Genomic DNA, 22,004 nt, shown 5'->3' on the forward strand with positions numbered 1-22,004 from the left:
GCCTCCGGGAAAGTTGAACGATACAATGGCCTGTTAAAGACTACCTTGAAAGCAATGGGCGCTGGGACGTTCAAAAACTGGGATACGCATTTAGCAAAGGCCACTTGGTTAGTCAATACTAGGGGATCTACCAACCGAGCTGGACCTGCCCAATCAAACCTGTTACGTACTGTAGATGGGGATAAAGTTCCTGTAGTGCATGTAAAAAATATGCTGGGTAAAACAGTCTGGGCTACTCCTGCCTCAGGAAAAGGCAAACCTATTCGTGGAATTGTTTTCGCTCAGGGACCTGGATACACTTGGTGGGTGATGCAAAAGAACGGAGAGGTCCGGTGTGTACCTCAAGGAGATTTAATACTGGGTGAGAATAGCCCATGAACTGAATTGTACCATGTTAAATAGTATATTATACTGTATGTTATCACTACCATGATTACTATAGGTGACTAATTAGAATGTATGGAAAAGAGTGTAACCTGAGCATGACATAAATGGTATGGAATAAGGGGTGGATAGATGTCCTGGTTTCAGTTAGCACAGAATTAATTTTCTTCCTAGTAGCTGGTGGAATGCTGTGTTTTGGCTTAGGATGAGAAGAGTGCTGATAACACCCCGATGCTTTAATTGTTGCAGAGCAGTGCTTATACTAAGCCAAGGACATCTCAGCCTTTTGCTCTGTCCTGCCAACGGGCAGGCTGGGGGTGCAGTAAGAGCTGGGAGGGGACAGACCCAGGACAGGTGACCCAAACTAGCCAAAGGGGTATTCCATACCATCTGACGTCATGCTAAACAATATATAGGGGTGGCTAGCTGGGGGGGAGGGGGCCGGACTGCTCGGGGTTAGGCTGGGCATCGGTCAGCGAGTGGTGAGCAATTGCATTGTGCATCACTTGTTTGTACATACTATTATTACTTTCCTATTATCATCATTGTATTATTATTGTTATTATTTTTATTATTATTTTGTTATTATTATTTTCCTGTCTTATTAAACTGTCTTTATCTCAACTCACGGGCTTCACTTTCCATTTCTCTCCCCCGTCCCGGAGAGGGAGGGGGGAGGGTGAGCGAACGGCTGCGTGGTGTTTAGCTGCCGGCCGGGTTAAACCACAACAGTTACATAGAAATTTTTTGCATATATAGTTAATTATATGGAAGTATGGAGAAAACTTGAACAGAACACAGCTTTCTGGTTCAATATTCCTAGTCCCCTTTTCCAGTCAGCATTTAGCACAGGCAAACTTCTTTGCTTTCTTTCACGGCTGCATCGCTTCCTCAATGGTCCTTGTTTTTCTGCTGCTTCACAGTTGGATTCTGTTTTTTTTCGCTCACTCAGAATCTGTTCTCCTGTTCTGTACATACTGACAGCTCAGCTAGATGAATACCCATCCTCTCTGTAGGCATTCAGCCTCCAGTGAAGCATCTCTGCCTACACAATCCGGTTTCTGCCTTGTCTTGAATGTGACTAGTGTTTGAGGGCTTGACTTTTTTTTCATGCTCCCTTAGTCCAAAATAAGTATAACTAATACTGATTGATAGCAACTAATTGTACCCACCGTTTTTAGAAAAGATTTTTTTCACCTAATTTCTAGCATAAACCACAGCATGACCTTAGTTGCAATTCGACTGAAACCAGTCCTGAGGTGTTGAAAGAATTATGCTGGCTCTCCTTTCACTGACGGAGGCGATACACAGTGAACACTGGTAAAGCACTAATTTGTTGCAAGGTCTGTAAGCAATGCTAGGATGTTAGTATCTGGCTGAACAGGCTGACATTTCGTGCAAGCCAGCATGTGAGTTTACTAGAACAGTGTTTATCATCCAGTGCTGTATTTCAGTAAACTTACAATCACTTACTTCCCTGTTTCTTTTGTTATTAGCCCCAGTTTAGAAGAAGGATATGTACAGGCAGGGCTTTGTGATCTGTGCTCACCTCATGACATCTGTCTTCAGTGATAGCAGACTGCGGTGACATAGTTGGTTCAGGGGTGATTAATTGTACAACCCTGCTTTTAACTTCACTTAGATAACTTAAAAAAAAAAAAAAAAGAATGAAGAAAAAACACGCCTTGATAATCATCACAGCAGCAAATAAAGTACAATAGCTTTTGGAGGATTTAGTAAATGGAATATATCTGCATTGCTTGGCTACGTGATTTAGACAAGAACATATGACAGTGTCTGTATCAGATGTGCAAACAAGGGTGCTCAGTAGGAGCTTTCTTTTGATAAATATGTTCCTTGTATGAATCACTTTATTGGGTTTGAAAGAAGAAAGCAGTTTTTAAAGCCATTTTCCTCCCATATTACAGATTAGAATGTCTCTTATGATAGTGTTATCACAGAATGGCCCCAGTTGGAAGGGACCTTAAAGATGATCTAACTCCAACCCCCTGCCATAGGCAGGAACACCTCCCACTAGATCAGGTAGTCCAGGGCCTCATCTAACCTGGCCTTGAGCAACTCCAGGGATGGGGCATCCATATCTTCTCTGGGCAGCCTGTTCCAGGGCCTCAGCACCCTCTGCGTGAAGAATTTCCTCCTAACCTCTAATCTAAATCTCCCCTCTTTTAGTTAAAAACCATCCCCCCTTGTCCTATTATTATCTGACCAAGCAAAAAACAACTTTATTCATATTTTTTATAACCCCCCATTTAGTATTGAAAGGCTGCAATAAAGTCACTCCGGAGCCTTCTCTTCTCAAGGCCAAACAGCCCCAGCTCTCTCAGCCTTTCTTCACAGGAGAGGTGCTCCAGCCCCTAGTTGTCTTTGTGGCCCTCCTCTGGACCTGCTCTGACAGCCCCACATCCTTTGTGTGCTGGGGACCCAGACCTGGATGCAGCACACCAAGTGGGGTGGGGCCTCACAAGGGCAGAGCAAAGGGGGACAATCGCCTCCCTCAACCTGCTATGTTATGTTGAGTAATAGTTGTGACTACTGCAAATTCATAATCCCAAAGCAGAATATATTAACCTTTCACAAGATAAAATGAGTATGTGTCAGAGAAAGAGAGAGACCATTGCTTTCTCAACAGCTTAAATACCCTGGTATTGATAGCAGGAGAAAAACTTAGGTGTTCTCTCTGAAAAACAGAGGAGCTTCTGCCACAGATAAACTGTGATGTAGAGAAAACAGCAGCTGTTGACCTTTCAGATATTAGACTTGGCACAAGTATTCCTGAGGGAGATGCTTATGGCTTCCTTACCGGCACGTCACCTACAGATTCTCTTTTCTTACTGTCACCGAATGTGAGCTTCCAGCATAGCTGAGCTGTATGTTTGTGGGGCATGGTTGTATGTGTGGGTGGGTTTTTGTGGTCAAGGGAAAATAAGGGCATTTCAGGTCACCTAAACTTTAACACTAGTTTCAGACTTGCAGTCTGAATTTAGGCAGATCAATTTGGAATAATTGGGTATAGCTGTTAGTGTGGCTGCACTAGGTCCTGTTCTCAGAGAGACCCTCACCGCTCTTCTGTCATCCAGTATGCCAGATGGCTCTAGTTACCTTCAGTACCACACTGCCTCACTCCATCTCGGTCTAAAATTGCCATCTGTATCATCAACCCATAGGACAGTGGCAGTAACCTACCTTGTAATGGCCTGAAGTGAGATTGACCAAGCTCTGAGCACACAGTGCTATCAGGGCTCTCATTACTGTTCCCTTAGTAGTAATCTGTAGTGGGCAAAGACATTGCTGCTTCCAGGGAGGCTGGAGGAGCTTCACAAGTGAGCTGTTTTGGCTCCCTCTGAACCCTAGTTCTTCCTTACCTATTGAGAACTTTCATTATATGAGTCTCATATGCACAGATAATGACTGAACTTAAGCTAAATCTGAAATCATGGAACTCGTGTAATGGCACATATGAGAGTAAGTAAAACCGGGGCAAGTTCTAAAACATGCCAGAAATTTCCTTATGGCAATTTATAAACTGGGGGAGCTTTGTACGTGGAAAAAATATGATTGTCAGTATCAGGAAATATGTAGAATAATTAAACATGACTTACTCCTGTCATTATCTAGGTTATTCGTAAGGTAATCTTTTCTCAGGCATTTAGACAGAAGCTGGTGTAATGATTTTTCAGTAATAATAAAATTCAGTTCCTTTATTTCATTGCATTTCTTTTGGGTATCTTTTTTCTTGTCATTTGTCACTGGTTTTGTTTTTGTTGTGGCACCCTGATGTACTTAGAACTTTCTTTTGAGGCTTGAGAACAGATTTCCAATTTGGAGTTTGTTTATTATTCAGGTCATGATGTGCTGATGGTCGCTGCTTGTTGCACGCCAAGTTGAGAGGAAAAAACATGAGCTCTCACTCATTTGGAAATGTGCCCAAGGCAGCAATCATTCCGCAGTTCATGCTATTAGAGTTGTTTTGTCTGTAGAGGTTTGCCAAACAGACGTGGTCAAGATAAAATTACGTATTTTTCCTTGAGACTTTGATGCAGTTTATGAAACTTGATTGTTACAATCAAAGTCGTAGTCATTTCTTCTTTGCTGTCCCTGTGGCTTAATTTATTTTTCTGCTACCTGTAGCATAACTTGTTTATTTTTTTCCCTTTCATTGTCTCCTACAATGACTGAATGCAAGCTACAGTAACCAGTAATTGTTTAGGTCCTTGGGATTGTATGGGAATGTATAAGCAAGAAAAATTGTATCATTTATGGATCACAAGATTTTTAGTGCTGCTGCTGTTTAAGACGATATACTTAGTCTTTATAAATTTAGATGAAACTTGCTATACATACTGCATTTGCAAAGCAATTCCCGAGTTTAATCATCTTGGGTTTTTATTCTATTTTGTTTGTTTTTGTTTTCCCATCTAACTGTACTCTAGTGAGCTCTGGATAGTGGTGATAAAGCCTGCTGCAGTATGCATCATATGTATGTAACTTGAAGCAGTTGAAGAAATGATCCTTAGTGCTTAAAATGATTAAATGTGCTAAGCTGTTTCTGTTGAAAGCAGTTGAAATGTACTGAGAATCAATGTCTGAGTTTGCTGTCTCACTATGTGAGTAGCTAATTTACTTTGATAGCGTTTCTGTAAATATACCATGTAATTGTAGCTAATTCTGAAGTATCTCAGTGGTGCCATGAACTGCTACTACTGTTAGTGTTTGTATTCACATAGTGGTAAAAGTTCAAATTAAAGTGCAGGCTCAGTGTGCAAGGTGCTGGGTATGAGACTCCTGATAATTAAGAAGATAATTACATAACTTGCTCACATATTATATTGTTGGCTTAGCAAAGAAATGGAGAAGGGTATTTCCTTTTATCTGTTGCTAGAGCAAAGGTATGCGAAAGGAGAGACAAGTAACTGTGTCACGAGAAGAAATGGCTAAAAACTGAATTTACAGAGATCAGAAATGAGATGTTTCTAGTTATAAAAGCAGTCTATCATGTTAAAATGAACATTCATCAGTATTAGAAAGGGATTATGTAAAGTCATCAATAAAAACATCAGGAGGATTACACAGCCAGTAAGTTTTATTCCAGCTCTGTAATATTTGGAGAACTGGAAATAACTGTCACCCATTTGTCACTCAGAATTGCATACCCCAGTGTGAAAGCGTTAAGCAAAAAAGGGAAACTTGAAGCAGAGATTTAAGCCTGTTAGAGTTCTAAGATCTTGTGGTCAAAGTGCTGCACTGGAATTGATGGTAAGGATCACTGGGATCAGTGCTTATAACATCTAGCGTTGTGTCATATTTACGATGTAGTAGTCAAACACCTTCACAAATTTTTGAATTACAAACTTTTGACAAAAATCTGATAAATTAGTTCACTTTTTTTTTTCCTAATTCCGCACCAAAAGCTTAATCCACGTAACGCAAATCCAGAAGTAACAAAATCTAAACTGACGTGAATTCCATTTACGTACAGAGGTGTATTGCTGGCCTCAGAATATTTTGATCCAAGAAATGTGTTTCCATCTCCTTTTGTTTGAGCTGCACAGCATAAACTTTTGCTTTAACTGTAGTTCCCTTAAAGTAAAGGAGAACCGTTTTGTTCCCAATCTAGGCTCCAAAATCCATAGTTTTAGGAATAGCTATAGATGCTTGGGCATTCTAAAAAATAGGGAGAAAAATTTTTAAATTCTCTTAGAGTGTTCTCTGCATTGTTTAAGTAGTGGGTGCTGATTGCTTTGCTAAGGAAAGGACTCAGATTTATCCGTATTGTAAAATGGATCCCTAAAGAAGCTTTACCTCTAGTAGTTCTGCAAATTGTAGCACCGTTTTATTAACTGAATGCATAGTGGCATTGGTAGCACGCTGGCTAAAGCTCCTTGTTTCATAATGGGTTGGCTTGGGGTATTTCACTGGGGATGATTTTGGAAAGCAAAGAGAACTAAAAATAATTTGAGGTGAATTTATATCTTTTACATATAATCTGCATGGGAATTAGCTTCATGTTATTCATAATTCTGTTACAAGTGCTTAGGTCAGGTGGTGGGATTAGAGCTTTCTTCTGAAAGCCGAGAGAGTACAAAATGCTCCATGTTGTGTATTTTTTTCATCCTAAAATTCATCCACAGAGTGCCTCTGCTCTGAAAATCTTTGACACAATAATCTTCTCAGGCTGTGTTTCCTTGCTTCCAGACTGCCTGTCTAAAAGCTGTGATAACCCTGCTAAGTCAACACAGTCATAGAATCATTAAGGTTGGAAAAGACCTCCAAGATCATCCAGTCCAACCATCCCCCTACCACCAATATTACCCACAAAACCATGTCCCTAAGCACCGGATCCAACCTTTCCTTGAACACCGCCAGGGATGGTGACTCCAACACCTCCTTGGGCAATCCATTCCAATGCCTAACTACTCTTTCTGAGAAGAAACGTCTCCTAATTTCTAACCGAAACTTCACTTGGTGCAACTTGAAATTCCCTGTAGTCCTATCACTAGTTATCTGTGAGAAGAGGACGAACCCCAGCTCCCCACAACTTCCTGAAGTAGTTGTAGAGAGCAATAAGGTCTCCCCTGAGCCTCCTCTTCTCCAGACTAAACAGCCCCAGTTCACTCAGCTGCTCCTCATAGGACTTGTGTTCCAGGTCCTTCACCAGCTTCGTAGCCCTGCTCTGGACACGCTTCAGGGCCTTGATGTCCTTCTTGTACTGAGGGGCCCAGAACTGAACACAGTAGTCAAGGTGCAGCCTCACCAGAGCAGAGTACAGGGGGACAATCACCTCCCTGGTCCTGCTGGCCACACTACTCCTGACACAAGCCAGGATGCCGTTGGCCTTCTTGGCCACCTGGGCACACTGCTGGCGCATGTTCAGGTGAGCATTGACCAACACCTCCAGATCCTTTTTTTCTGAACAGCTTTTGAGCCACTCTGCCCCAAGCCTGTAGTGTTGCACGGGGTTGTTGTGGCCAAAGTGCAGGACCCAGCACCCAGCCATGTTGAACCTCATTGGATCAATGGGCAGAGGCCAACCTGCCCAGGTCCCTCTGCAGGGCCTTCATACCCTCTGGCAGATCAACACTTCCTTGGTGTCATCTTCAACCTTCTCCTTCATTCACCAAACTGGGAATTCTGTACAAAATTCTAGCAGTGGGGAAATTGTATAATTGGAGTACGCACTTAATGCTGTGCTTCATGGTAGCATGATGTTTTTTCATTCTTACTATCTGTTGTAAGGTGTGTGTCTGCAGCATATGCTGCATTTGTGTGGAGACCCAGAACCTCATTCAACAGTTTGATCTGGAATTGGGGCTGGGGCGGTCATTTCTCATGCTGTGACGTGAGGGTTTCTGTGGTGCTGAAATGAGGGGGTGCCTAGTAAAAACCCAGGAGTAAAACCAAACAGAACAAATCCAACTCCAGCCAACTATTCTTGACTGTTTTTTTGCTGTCTGGTATTGAGTGGATTTAGAAAGTATGCTTGTCCCAAGCCAGTAGAGTTTAAAAAAAAAAAAAAAAAAGGCAAATCTATGCTAAAATAATGATATAATTCTCCCACATACCTGTACAGCTGAAACAGTTCATTTTCTTACCTTCTTCCAGGACTTTTTTTCCCTTGACATTTAAAAAAAAAAAAAAAAAAAAAAGCTCTATTGGCGTCTGCGTGCATTAAAAGCAAAATAAACTGTTTTCTTTTTTCATTTCCTGTCATTTCATGCTTCCGTCAGGTTTTTTCCAGGAGAAAGGAGAGGCCAGTACTCAGTTGTTTAGGAAAATATGACTTAATTGGTCTCATGAGGAAAGTAAGATAGCAAGGTCAGCCTCTCCTCCCTTCACCTGGAGTCCCTGGGACCCTAAATGTCAGTTTATTCTTTTTCTCTTAGCTTACCTCTATGCTTAGTTTTGTGTTTTTCTTTTATTAAGAGCACCCAAAATCAATTCAGTCTCAGGCAGGGAAAAGCATCTGCCCACACTGCATGAATGAACCTGGAGTGGAACAACTCCAGGTCCCAGTACATGCTGGAGGCCACCCAGTTGGGGAGCAGCTCTGCAGAAAAGGCCCTAGGAGTCCTGGGGGACACCAAGCTGAACGTGAGTCAACAACGTGCTGTTGCTGCTGAAAAAGTTAACAGTATTTTTGGCTTGCGTTAGGCACAGTATTGCAAGTACATCAACAGAGGTGGTCCTTCTGCTTTACTCAGCACTGGTGAGGCCACACCTGGAGTGCTATGTCCAGTTCTGGGCCCCAGTACAAGAGAGACATGGACATACTGGGAACAGTTCAGTGGAGGGCTGCCAAGATGATCAGGGGCCTGGGGCGCCTGACCTCTGAGGAGAGGCTGAGTTGGGACTATTGAGCCTGGAGAAGAGAAGGAGGGATCTTACCAATGTCTATAAATAACTGAAGGGAGGGTGCAATGAAGATGGAGCCAGGCTCTTTTCAGTGGTGCCCAGTGCCAGGACAAGAGGCAGTGGGCACAAACTGGAATGCTTCAGAAAATGAATATGGACCCATGAATTCTCTCTGTTAGGTGTCAGGCTGTTGTGTGACTTTCAGGCTACTGAAGTTTTTGGCTCTTTAATGCAGCTTATATTTGCTGATGGGCCTTTACCCCTCCAATAACTTTGTGGCCTTGAATAGACTAATCATGCTGGAGCTATGGAATGATCTACCTTCTGCAGAAAATGCTTCAGGAGTCACTATATTTAAATATTGTTCTGTCCTTTGGACCTAAACAATGTTTAGAGTAAGGAGAAGCCTCAGTAAAATACCTGTTCTTGTACACCAATATGAAATTTCACCAAAAAATATATATATGCTAGCTGGGTGAGAGACAGAGATGCCTCGTAAAGCACATTAAAATAACCAAGTTTGAGTTTTAGTATTTTCAAGTACTTAAATACCATGGCAACAAGAGCTTCAGTACTTGTGGTGATTAGGGACAGAATTCCCACTCTTTCCTAGATAGAGGCAATAGTCCTCTGAGAGCTTTGAAGTGTTCTGCAAATCTGAGGCAGTCACGGGTGCTTGTAAAAGGAGAATTTCTCTCCCTAGGCCTGACCTTCCCAGCTATTAGCTGACAGTCAGAGTCCTTGGCAGCATCCCATCAGCTCTAGCAGACTCACAGATCTGTGTGGGGTACATCCCATTGAATAAAGTTGCTGATGCTGTCAAAGTGTTTGCTGGGCTACCACAAAATCGTGCTTAACTCCAGGCAAGGTTTAAGACATTGTTTTTTAAACTTAAAATCTGACATCAAACAGCAGTGTTGAAAGTGCAGCTAGCTGAGAAGGCATCTTTTCATGCCCAGACTGTGATGAGAGTCATGGGAAATATGTCCCAGTTCCAGAACTGGATACATAAATTTTATTGATAATGAGGCATGCAGCTTACTGCTAGCTCTTGACAAGGATCAGATATAAGTGGCAAACTGAACAAGGACATCACAGCACATTGGAATTGAGGATACATTGCATCATAACCAAAGTTCACTGGACTGGGGGGAATTCCCTGATAACTTCTCTTACAGGGTTTCTGAGAGACATAGATCCTTGAGTAAGGAGTTGTTTTTGATGACTGACTGTTTTAACGTGAGGATATTTGAAGACCCTCGGAAGCTTTAATGAAGGAGTTGTTCAACTGTAGCCTTCCTCTAGTCACAGGTGACATTCCTCTCTTACGGATGGCAGCATTTTGACAGTACTGTGCCTGTGATAAATAGTGTCTTAACATTCTGTATTTTTAAAATAGTAGCACTGGTTTCTCCCATTTAATTTTCTAAAAAGCATTATTTAATCCTTTCTTAACAGCATTTGAAAAGAAAAGAAAGCACAAAGGAAGAGTTTATCTCTATTGGCTTATCTTCACTGTGCCTCTCTCCTGCTTCCTCCTTATAATCACCAAGTGAAGATGAGGAGCCTGCTGTGAATATGACGTCTCTGACTAGTGTCATTGCCTCCAACCAGTCTGAGTGGGTGTCCTTCGCAGATGAGCTGCTCCTCCCGGTTAAGCCACGAGGTAAGGTACTTCTGATTTTCTTTGAATTGTTTAAGACCTTTTGTTTGATTTATTTGATTTATACTATCATATACATAGCATTGCATAGAGTATTATCATTTAGGATCATAGAGCTTGCCTTCTAAGTGGAAGCGATATGTGTAAAAGTTGAATTATGTCCTGTTACCCTGACGTAATATGAGAATTGGGGCCAAAAATGTAAAGCACTTTCCCACCTCTTAGCACGGATCTATTACATGGTTTGGGTCTGTCCTTGGAGATACAAGGCAATATCCAATTGACCATGAAGGAAATCTCACCTATTACAATTAGGTGCAAATCTATGCCCAGTGTTAGGTTAAAAGCTGTATTAGGTGAAGGAAAATTTTCCATGTACGTTCAAAGGCAAGTTTTAGAGGTTTCAATAAAAAAGATGAAGTAATGGTCATTCCTACCAATATTTCTGTTTTTTTTTCTTTGTCCTTTTTTTTTTTTTTTCTCTCTCTATTTTAGGTAGCACTGAGGCGCCTCTGGAAAAATGTTTTTCTTCTTCAGACACCTCCTCAGAAGAGAGCCATAATGTGGATGGAGAATTTCAGGACCTCTTCCATACAGAGACAGATGATGCAGGGGACAAGCCCAAAGAGGACTCTGCAGTGCTTGGGAACCATGTGTGTCCCAGAGCTGATCTGTCATCATCTATCAGAGCTTGGGTTCAGTTTGAAGATGCACCATGGACCAGTGCTTCAACCACCCATCCACAAGCAGGTGAGGCACATGCATGAAAAAGTCCATTCCTGTAACTCAACAAAATTCAGTGAGAGCCTACCAGATTTTTACCTTGCTCTTCAATCTCTGAGAGGTTGAATTTTGATTACTTTGTTCTATATTTTAACACAACTAATGTTGTCAGAGTTTCAAAATGGATCATAACATAGTTCTGGATTGATCTAGCAACATAAACACAATGTCTTTTCTTCATGGAAAAAATGAAAAGCTTCTGTGATTCATTCACCCTATATCTTGACCTTGGAGACTGCCGACATGCATTCTTGGGGAAACAATGCAGTGGTATTTGTAGTAGTGATGTTTGTTATGTACAGGTATGAACAGCCATCTGAAAAGTCTGAGCCATGTTTGCTCCTGTAATCTGGAACTGAAAGAATGTTGATTCCTGTCTGTGTTTGATGTCGTTATCTGCTCATAATCCCCACACTGCTTTTGCCAGAAGCTTAGAAAGACCAACTGCTAGTGTGGCAGTTCCATCAGGTTTTCTTTGCTGTCTTCTGATGCTCAAGCACCTTGAGATTTACAAAGACAGCAGAAGTCGATCCTATCTCCAGGACTGCATATGTTTTTGTTCCTATGTAAAAGTTCTTTCTGACATGCTGCAAACATGCATGCAAAGCTTCTGGCTTATCTCCTCAGCTTGCATTAACTCATACAGCTATATAAGCTTCTAGCTTTTCTGTATGAACACACTTCTGTTCCTTCCCATAGGAGACTGCAGAATAATTACCCAAAGAAAACACTTAGTTTACTTTTTCATGCCTGAATTGAGATACTCTCTTAATAATACCACTTGGTTACTTCTAGTTATTAAGGTGGTTTTAAAAGTTACAGTTTCATTCTCCTCACTGAGTCCATCAAATATTCCCTGCAACGTAAATAATGCTTCTGTCAGAAAACTTGGATTAGCAGCTTTGAATTGGGCTTTAAGTTTTTTTCCATCAGCTCTCTTTGTGCATCCTACAGGTTAGTCCACTGAAGACAGTGGTTAGAATTTTGTGCAGGACAGGTGGGGGAATCTTCAGGCAAATCTTTTTTCTTTTAAGCTCTTCATTAGTCCTACTTACCTTTATGTTTGTTTTTTAATTGCTCTTAGTTGTAAATATTTACTGATCCAGGTGGAAAGGAGAGAAAGAATAGTACTCACAACTGTAAATCTGTAAAACTAAGGTGCTTTACCTCTCTATTTCACAGTTAGGTGAAAACAATACAGACCCTCCTACTTTCTCTTACTTGCACAGATACATACAGCCACATACTTTTTCAAATGTAGCTGTTGGTTGCTCTTACACCACATTTCCTTCCTACTGTGATGTCCTTGTTGACTGGAAAATCTTAAGTGCACCTTCTTATTAAACAACAACAACAAAAAAATTGATCAGACTAAAGAAAGGTAGCTGGAAAAAAAAATAATTTGATGGTTTATTACTTGATTTCCTGTTCTTAAAGGGATGTGGCCAAGTTTCAAGGTCTGTGCTTAGCAAGAGCAGTGCCTCTTGGTTTGTATTTTCAGACACAGGATACAGGTTGTAGACAGAGCTCTTGGATATCCAAAAAGAGGTGGTCAGAGAAGACTGTTCAAAAACATGTCTGTTTTTAAAGAAAGCACCCATTTTTGCTCTGTAGTGCTTGGCCTAAGTGATCCATGCCACTGGAGGGATATTTGCACTCTAACTTTCAGCATCAGACTGAGATTAATGGAGGAGGATGGTTCCCCTGACAGGCATATTGTGAGCCTTGCTTTGTTACTCCCTGTAATCCCTGTGTGGGAGGCTGCTTTTCTCTACTTACTACATAGGAAGCCTAGGGAGATTTTTTTTCTAAAATGAGGTGATGTGCATAACCTGAGTTTAAGATCCATATTTATGAGCCAGTCCCACTCCTCTTCTTCAAGACCCCGTCATTTAAATGGCCAGACCAGCACAGCTGACAGCCACCAAAGGGGAGGTCACAGAGCATAAGAGATGACAGCTATTTGTTGCTGGCTGTCTGCTCCGAGGGGGTTTTGACAGCCAGAAGTAGGATAAACTTCAGGCTTGTTCTCAGTTAATTTGCAGTCACATCTTTTTTTGTGGGCAGCAGCAAAGCCAGAATATTTCTGCTACAACCGTGATACACTGACACGGTCTGTGGAAAGCCTGCGGTGACAGCAATTGTTCATTTCCAGTAGCAAACAGCCCACATGAGAACAATAGTGAATAGCCAGTTGGAGGGGAAGAGTAGGAACACCGACTATCAACAGCCAGATTGGTGTGAGAAGGATGGAGACGTTTGAAATCTGTTTCCTGTGTAGGCAGCTGTGAAGAGCGATGTCCTGAAGTCTCAGCATCCCCAGCCATGTTCCTGTCAGGGCTCCAGCACTTAGGAAATTGTCTGTCTGTCTCTCCACACTGAAGCATCTGCACAGATGACTAGACATTTACCCTAACCAATGGCCAGGCTGCCTGGAAGCACATTTTGAAAATTGATTGCAAAATGATGTTTCCAGAGCACCTTGAGAGCAGAGAGGACAGGTTCTAGCAGAGACAGACGCTGTCTTCTTCTGACCCTAGTGTCGTGATACTTCTGCACACGTTCCTCAGAAAGTGAATCTGTCCAAAAGTGATCACCATCTGGAAAAAATATTACTTTAAAAACGCAGCTACCACATGGTGGTTATCCTGTAGGAAATATGTTTAAAAGAAAAGCAAATCTAATGCTGGACCCTTGTTCTGGTAAAAGTGAAAACATTATTGAGGGAGCAGAAACCAGGGGGACTGATAGCAAGAAACAGGGATGAAAAGAATTCAGAAGATGAAAAGAAAGCATAAAAACTGAGGTGTAGCAATTAAAAACATACATTGTGAGCCTTAGAGTAGAAGTTGCTTTTGTTTAGGACATTTCTGTAAACCCTTCATTCTACCAGCTTCAGACAGAATAAATGCCTGAAACATTTGAAAAGCAAAATCTCTTACTTTCAAAATATTTCTGCCTTTCAGGTTTATGCATAGGTGACTGACAGCTGCATGGTCATGTGGCTTTCTCCCTGGGAAGCAGTAGCTCTTGAGTGAGGCCACAGAAATATTTAGTCACAGAAATGATGCATTGTGATGCCCTCTTCCACATTTCCCTTTTGCTGGAAAAAGAAGAAACATGATTTTTCTCATAGTTATTATCTGGCTAGTCAGACTCGTCAAACTGATACTGCAAAAATGAAAACTGGGATGTTTAGAAATCACCCAAATGTTCCTATCACAAACGTTACATAATCTGTAAATGATCACAGCCAGCCAGTGACATAACATTTGCATTTGTTATACAATGGGCTTTCAGCTAGCAATCTCATATTCTATGGGTGTTAGCTGCACCCTTGCATTCAATGAGGTATTCAGCAAAGCACCAAAATTAGAGCGAGGCAAGATCTATTACATCATCTGTTCCACCCCCACTCCTTCTTCCCGAGAGCTTTGTCTAGTTTTAAATGGCTCAAGTAACTTGGTCTCATACCATGTCCCTCGAGAGGCTGTCCCACAGTGAGACAAACCGCAGTTTAACCATTTCATGATGTTTTGTCTGAAAGTGGAAAGTACGTGCAGGACGAGGTCAGCAACTGAAAACGAGACAAACTGAGATGCTGTCTAAAAATGAAGAAAATCAGAGGTCCTGTGTGATAAGAAAAAAACAATGTTTATATTTAAAAAGGTTTATGGGAATACAGTGCAGGGATCAAGGAATATGTCCTCAAAACATCTAAAAGGAATGAATGCTTAACAGTAAATCTGTTAATTAAAATCCAAGCCAATGTATTAAGAACAAATGGATGCAGAAAAATAAAAATGCAAGTAGAAGGACACGTTGGAAAACACAGAAGGAAACACTTTGGGAAACAAGGAGTCGATTTTTCACTATTCTTTGCATGCTATGGGATTTGCATTTTCGGAACAGTTCTGTCCCTGGTCTTTCAACACAAACAGATTTCTGAGAACTGCTGCAACTGCAAGGCGTTGCCTCGGCATCTACTGACATTGGAGATTGAATTCCAAATTTCTAGGAAAAAAACTATATTATTTAGGATTTCTGTTTCAGAACTTCCAGGAGGCTGGAGAGCAGCAGGAGCATCTTAGGACAGGCCTTAGCATGCAGATGTTTGGTTCAGCTTGTCTTGCTTTTTGAGATTGATTGTTGTTTGACTCAGTATAGGGAAAAAATTTATAGTTTCAAGTTCAGGAACCTAACAGTGGTAGGTGGAAGTTGACTGTAGTAAGATCCTAAAGAATGCCTGTTACAGGAAAAGCTCTCTATGGTTACTGTTTTCCAAAATAAATGCCACTTTATTTATAAAAAAAATTATTCTTCCAAAGTGGCACAACTAACCTACAGTGAAATTAATTTGCCCTTATGTAGAAGTATTGTGCAATGATGTTCCAGTCAGTGTCACTCATTAGACAAAATTTGGGTTTGGAAAGCAACAAACAAAAAAGAATTACTATTATTACATAAGTATATGAATTATTAAATCCTATGTGTGTCCAAATTAGCCTGTTTTTTATATTGCTGACTGACTTTAACAAAACAAAAAAGGGCACCACTGCAAATTTACAGCTAAGACCTTTTTTATAAAACACACTTAGAAAAAGTGTGTCTTGTTACTGGTTCACATACAGAGCTCAGCGTTTAAGCATGTCTTCTGTGTCCAATTGAGCATTGTCCATCAAAGCAACTTCAGGTAAGGTTTTAAGGTTTGCTTTTCAGATACCTCACACAATGTTTAACAAAAGGCCTGAGGGGCTGGCAGACTATAATCAGGTACTTGTCATCACTTCTTGACAGGCATCAAGCATGACACAGTGCAGAATTACTGGATGGAGAAGTGGGGCTTTTTAGGTTGTGTTACTATAAGATAGTTGTCAGTATGTGTGATGTGATAAGGAGATAGATATACTTTCAGCTCCTTGTCCTTCAGGATGACTACTCAGAAGCAGCTCAGTACATAGGCTCACAGCTGTACAAATATAAATAGATTAGTGCCTGCTTACCTGAGGGTAACAGCGCAGCTATATAAAGCAAATTTGTACTTAGCTGGCAAGGCAGGGAGCACTGTTTGCATAGTACGTCTATGCACACAGAAGGGTATGTTTTTCCATAATGAGATGGTGTCCCATCACACTGTTCTGATGGAGAGAGAGATAGAGAGAAATCCTCTTCAGTGTTAATTTGCCATTTTCTTCCAAAGTATTTGTCAGCCTGATAAAGGTTGGTTATGTGTTACATGCTGAGGCGAGAACCTCTGTATCTCAGGATGTTCTATAAACGCCGATTTGAGGTGCATTGAGATATTTGCTTGTTTAAAAGATAAACGTAGATTTACAAATTTAGCAAACAGTTATTATCCCAAGGTTAAATTAGACATTCTTTAGTTCAGGAAGATTTTTTACTGGATCTTTTTTTTTTTTAACTCTTTACTCACATTTGTTAACTCAAATGTTAATGTGAGTGATATGGTGGGTAGAGTTTGCAAGACAAATTCATAGTAGTACATGAATAAGATTGTTCTATCAGGTCTGGATGATGGTTAAGCAGGACTTACTGCTTGACATGTAGGGTCTGGCAAGAAAGTAGAATGGGATTTTTGGCCTAAACTAAGCAGAAATGTTATTCAGTTTATTCAGATTGGGGTACTTCATTCTGCATATTCAGACACAAAAGCCATTTCTAATTCACATCAATAGGTCATCTTATTTTTATACTCTACTCCCATATGTAGCTTTCTTAAGATGACTGCTGCATTTGAATGGGCACCACGGGTACAGAATGCTTAATGAAATACAATAAAACCACTTTATAAAACCTATGGTGCTGTAAGAACTCCACTGTGTCACACAGCATATATACTCAGATCTTGTCAGCAGTGGCAGAAGCACAAAATCTAACTGCTCTGAAAAGGTACTGCTTCTACAATACTTGAACAACAGGAAAACTAATAGCTGCCAGCAGTACGGGATGTAAGGCGGAGAGCTGAGTAGTGCTGCTCCCATCCAGTGGAGTCTAACAGTGCCATGCACTTGTTAAGTTGCTGAGTGTTTGTTATAAAATAACTGTGCTGCTGTGGGTGTTGGAATTAATACTTACAGAGTCTCAGTACGATGGAATAGTGATTGTCTGCTTCTGGATGATTGCCTTGTAAGTCTCTCACTGGTGCCTGTTTGTTTCCTGCATCCAGTGTCTCCATCAAAAGCACCCAGCTGGACCTCCCCATCCTCCAATTCGTCTGAGAGGCATGCCCATGCATCGGAGAGCAGCTGGACAACCAACTCGGAGGATACCAGCAGCCCCAGCATTGCTCCATCCTACACAGATCTGCAATCAGTTAATACTGAGGACTTGACTAGTGGTGGAACATCTGCAGCAGATTCAGCTGGTAAGAGGGGAGCTTCAGGTTCCTGTCTCAATCGTTTTGACATTACTTAAACACTGTGCTCAGAATTGAACTACAGGAAATGCATCCAAAGCAGAACAAACTCAAGGATTAGGCATACTAATGCTTTTTTTAGGTCCAATCCCCAAGTAATCACACTTGGATTTTGCACACCCATGATATGTGAAGGCTGCCAAAGTAAGAGCCAAATGCAACTGTGTACCTGTTGGTGGACTTAGCTCAATGAAATGCTGCAGAATTTCTTTTGCATACCACATCAGCTTAAGCTCTTGGTATATGAGGAGCTCACTCTCAGTATATTCTGGGAGAAGTCCAGTGCCCTTCCTGATCTTCTGTGCAGAAATGCTTTCAATTCACCAAAGTGTTCAGCTGAGGCAGGCACAGGTCTCCACGCTTCCTGCAGTTTCAGTGAGTGCCAAAACACAGATCCAGGCTGCTGGATGCACTGTTACTGTAGAATAACAAAAAGACAGCGTAGGAGATGACAGGTGGTGGTTCAGCAGTAGATTTTGATCCATTAAGGATATTGGCTGACCTTACAGTGATCTATTCATGCCAGATGATGCCCTGACTGCAGAGAAATTCTCTGTGTGGCATTGCAGCTCTTTGCACCTCAGTTGTATTCTAGAACCTCTGAAACAGGAGAAATACCAGAGTGGTGCCATCAATGTCATGTGGAGCTGGGATGATGAAAACTCCTGCGTGATAAAGCAGATTTTCACAGAGCACGAAAAGAGCTCCTCTTGGGCTTGCCATGTCAGAACATAAAAAGGAAAGAAAGAAGCAGCTCCAGGAGCAGGCAATTCCTGGAGCACCTGCAGTACATTGGAAGCTATCAAGCCGAGTCTGAGGACAGTCAGTGGCTACCCAGTTTGATGAGAATCGATTTGCTGGTACCGTAATAGCTCAGACAAGTAAGGCATTTAATAATGTGTTTTACTCTTAGGTGGTGAATGTAACAATGTGTGTAACAGATGTGTTTTGCTGCTCTAAAAAAAAATCAACAAAAACAAGAAATCAAATTTTGATCTATTTAGTGATGATCAGGACAATACAAATATATCAGGTTTAATTTTTTTTTTTTTAAGTAAGAAAAATGTATAGATGAGAAAAGCTTGAAAAAATCTGGTCAGTGGTCAGAGAAAAGTTATTGTAGCAATGGTGAATTTTTATTGTCTGAACACCACAGAAGATAATCTTGGATATGCTGTTTCCAAATATCACCACCTGTCCTGAATTTATGCGGCATGCAAAATGCTTAAGCATCTACTGCATGTCAAAGTTCAGGGCACAGCATTTTGCGAGGGAACAAATGAAAGCCTGAGGTAGGTCTGAATGCAGGCATACACAGAGCTGAGTCCCAGTGATGAAAATTGTAGTGTCCAGGGCTGTTAGGCTATAAGCAGGTAAAACTAGCTGGCAATCAACTTTCTCTCAATTTACACAAGATTTAAGAGCAAAACCGTTCCATGGGCTTAAGCTTTATCAAGCTCATGTGTTTATGTAAGATATGACCTCGGAAGATATCCTAGAATGATGGTAGAGACCTCAGCAATCCCAGTTTGAAAGTTTACCCTCACTATGGGTGGGATCACAGAAAGCCTCCTGACTGATGGAGTCAGGATAAGATCAGTGATTTCCTATAAAGACAGTGAGGTTTACAGCAGTGAAGGTTTAATACAGCATGAGCAGACCTGAAAGCAAAGATTTGCTCTTCAATCAGAGAGCAGTTAGAGGATGCTGTGCTTTATTGCCAGTGCTGGTTTGAACTCCAGCACCAAGAAGCCTTTTACAATACCTTTGTTATATGAGGGACTGTTCCAGCCTGCAGCAGCTAGCCCATAAATGTGGATCAAGTGACAGCAGACTGTCCATATAACATGGGCACCTTTATATGGTTATAACAACATGAACTTTACAAGCCAGGGATTGTAAAGTGCTGGGGTTTCATGGTGTTTGTGAAGCTGTATTTGGTGCTGGTAAAGTGGCCTGTAGCTTCAGAGCTTCCTCCTGTGTGTTTCTGTGTTGCTCAGCTTGGATCAGCAAGGAGCATGAAGAGAAGCACTTTTGGCATTTCTGCTGTACTCTGCAACAAAAATAACACAGGACATCTCTGTTGCTGACACAATTGAAGTATTTATTCATTCTTAAATGGATGCCTGCCTCTATTAAAAAAAAAAAAAATCTACACATAAGGGGAGCAAGGGAGAGCTTTTTGTTATGATTTGATATTTGGAAGCCCTGAGATCTGTTCAGAAGTTGCACACAACTACCTCACAGCTATGTGTTTCGCATTAGAACAGTGTCTCCTTACCTAGCTTAGCTTGGATTTCTGCACTTCACTGTTCATCTCTAAAGCAATTTTATTTATATAAATTAAAAATAAATATTGACTTATTAAAAATTAATATAGTATCTATATGTATATACTAAAATAGATAAGATGTATTATACATTAGCACATGTAATATTTAATAGAATAATAAAATTTATATTACACATAATCATTAAGTTTATATATAATTATATGCATTATATATATTATGTATGGCATATATTACTCTGATTTTCTATGATACATGCATAGGATTATCATATATATGATATGTGTTTACACGTATATATACACACACACACAGCCTTGTGTAGATGTTTGCTGTATATTTTAGGTGTTTTACTGCCAGTTCCGTTGTTGTTTACGCTCTGATTGGTATCTATGGAGAGCTGGAGATACGCCAGATTTGATGTTGACAGCTCAGCTTGATGAGCAGTTGTCCTGTTTGGCGTTCTCCTAAAACTCCAGGACTATTGGGGATTGTGAAGGAATCACTCCATTATTATTTTCTAACATCTGCATGGTTGGAGATAGAAGGTTGCATGTGTTACCCATAATGGCTCAAAATTTAGAAAGTTAATAAATAACACAAGGAATTAACTTTGAGAGTTTTGTTATTTTAAAAGTAAACATTGTGTTTTGAGGGGATTCTGCTGCTTTCTTTTTAAAACTTGGAGATGACAGCTCTGGCAAGCTTAGCTTCAGCTATTTCTTGAAGGTAATGGAGGGCAAATACTAGCTGAAGTTTGAACTTTTCAAACCTTCCCTCTCGCCTGTTATGCAGTAGTTTTCATACACATACTGTTTCTTTGGCTTTAGCCTGACAGATACTGAGTCCTGATATTATGACTGCAAGAATGGTATTCTGTAGGTTTTAAACAAGCAGCTTTGAACAGATTATACAGCTGTGCAGTGTGCTGGCATTGAATGCAAGAAACTGGCTACAAGCATTGTTACAAGCTTTGGAGATACTGAACATTAATAACAAAACCAGAGGGGAAATAGCACATGCTGACAGTTACCACCTTCTGCCCAGAACTGCACTTCAGCAACGCTGTGTAAATATTAACCAACTTGTTCTGGTTCCAAGTCCCAGACACAGGACAAATCCTAGGTGGGAGAGCCTGCCAAAGTCAGCTGGACAGACTGCACAGAGGAGCATCGAACCCTGCCTTCAGGGAGGAGGGGACTAAGGAATATGATGAGGAAATAGCATCCAGAATCTGTTCTTGCACTTGCTCAGTGCCAGAAATAGAGTTTTTTTTCTTCCTCACATTCAATACTACCCAGCAGCTAGCAATTCAGGAATTCTATAAACCAGTTTTAATCCAATATTTTTCTTAATATATTTCTAACTTCTGTAATGCTTTTATGAGGTAGAACAGGAAAGCTCGGACTAGATAATTCAAGCAGTAGAGAAGTTCTGATCTGAAATCAGATATGTGTACTGGAAATCAGTTCTTCCTTAACATGTCATGAATGCTTTAAGGAACCCAAGAATCTCAATGTCCTCTGCATAGGTGTTGATGGAGTCGCTGTCTTTGTCCCTCCTTATAGCAGGAAGGAGAAGCACAGGAAATCTGTCACGTGAGAGAGGAAAATGTTAGAATGAGGAAAGAATCAGTACTGCAACAAGACAAAGTATATTTCTGTCTATTATGTTGAGAAAATTGTGAAACAGGCTTGGTCTGCAGTCATCTTTTAAGATCAGCAGGGAGGACTATAATATTCTGCATATCTCAGGCCAAAGAACCTCACCCAGTCTTTTCTGCACCCAACCCATAACCACAGTCTGAGATACTGCATATTCTGAACAAGTATCTCCATAACATTTTTCTGATTAATATTAACAGCAGCAAAGCTTGCCCCTATTCAGCCGTCTCCAGCCCTTCAAAACTCCAAGTGTTTTCAACATGCAACTTTTTAAGTTTCAAAAAGGATTGCCCTAGTGATAATACTTAAAGCAGAATTGAGATGTAAGTTGAGCTCAGCTCTGCCAGCCCTTGTGACCTCAGCTGAGACTAAAAGTAGTCCACTAACCTCAAAAGGTTCAGTATCTGCTTCAT

General features: G+C 40.9%; 1 protein-coding gene across 3 annotated transcripts in view; it reads left to right on the forward strand.

Annotated features, from left to right (window-relative positions):
- STON2 (stonin 2) overlaps positions 1–22,004 on the forward strand; it is an 84,410-nt gene that overhangs the window by 14,827 nt on the left and 47,579 nt on the right. For all 3 annotated transcript variants that reach the window (XR_003497682.3, XM_027458947.3, XM_072038399.1), the window contains exons 2-4: positions 10,213–10,420; positions 10,913–11,167; positions 17,388–17,585. Coding sequence is in view for 2 of the 3 variants with exons in the window: in XM_027458947.3 (XP_027314748.1) it covers positions 10,333–10,420; positions 10,913–11,167; positions 17,388–17,585 (541 nt within the window). In the remaining variant the exon portion in view is untranslated. The remainder of the gene's footprint in view (positions 1–10,212; positions 10,421–10,912; positions 11,168–17,387; positions 17,586–22,004) is intronic.

This window comes from Anas platyrhynchos, chromosome 5, assembly GCF_047663525.1.
Source record: "Anas platyrhynchos isolate ZD024472 breed Pekin duck chromosome 5, IASCAAS_PekinDuck_T2T, whole genome shotgun sequence".
Lineage (NCBI taxonomy): Eukaryota > Metazoa > Chordata > Aves > Anseriformes > Anatidae > Anas > Anas platyrhynchos.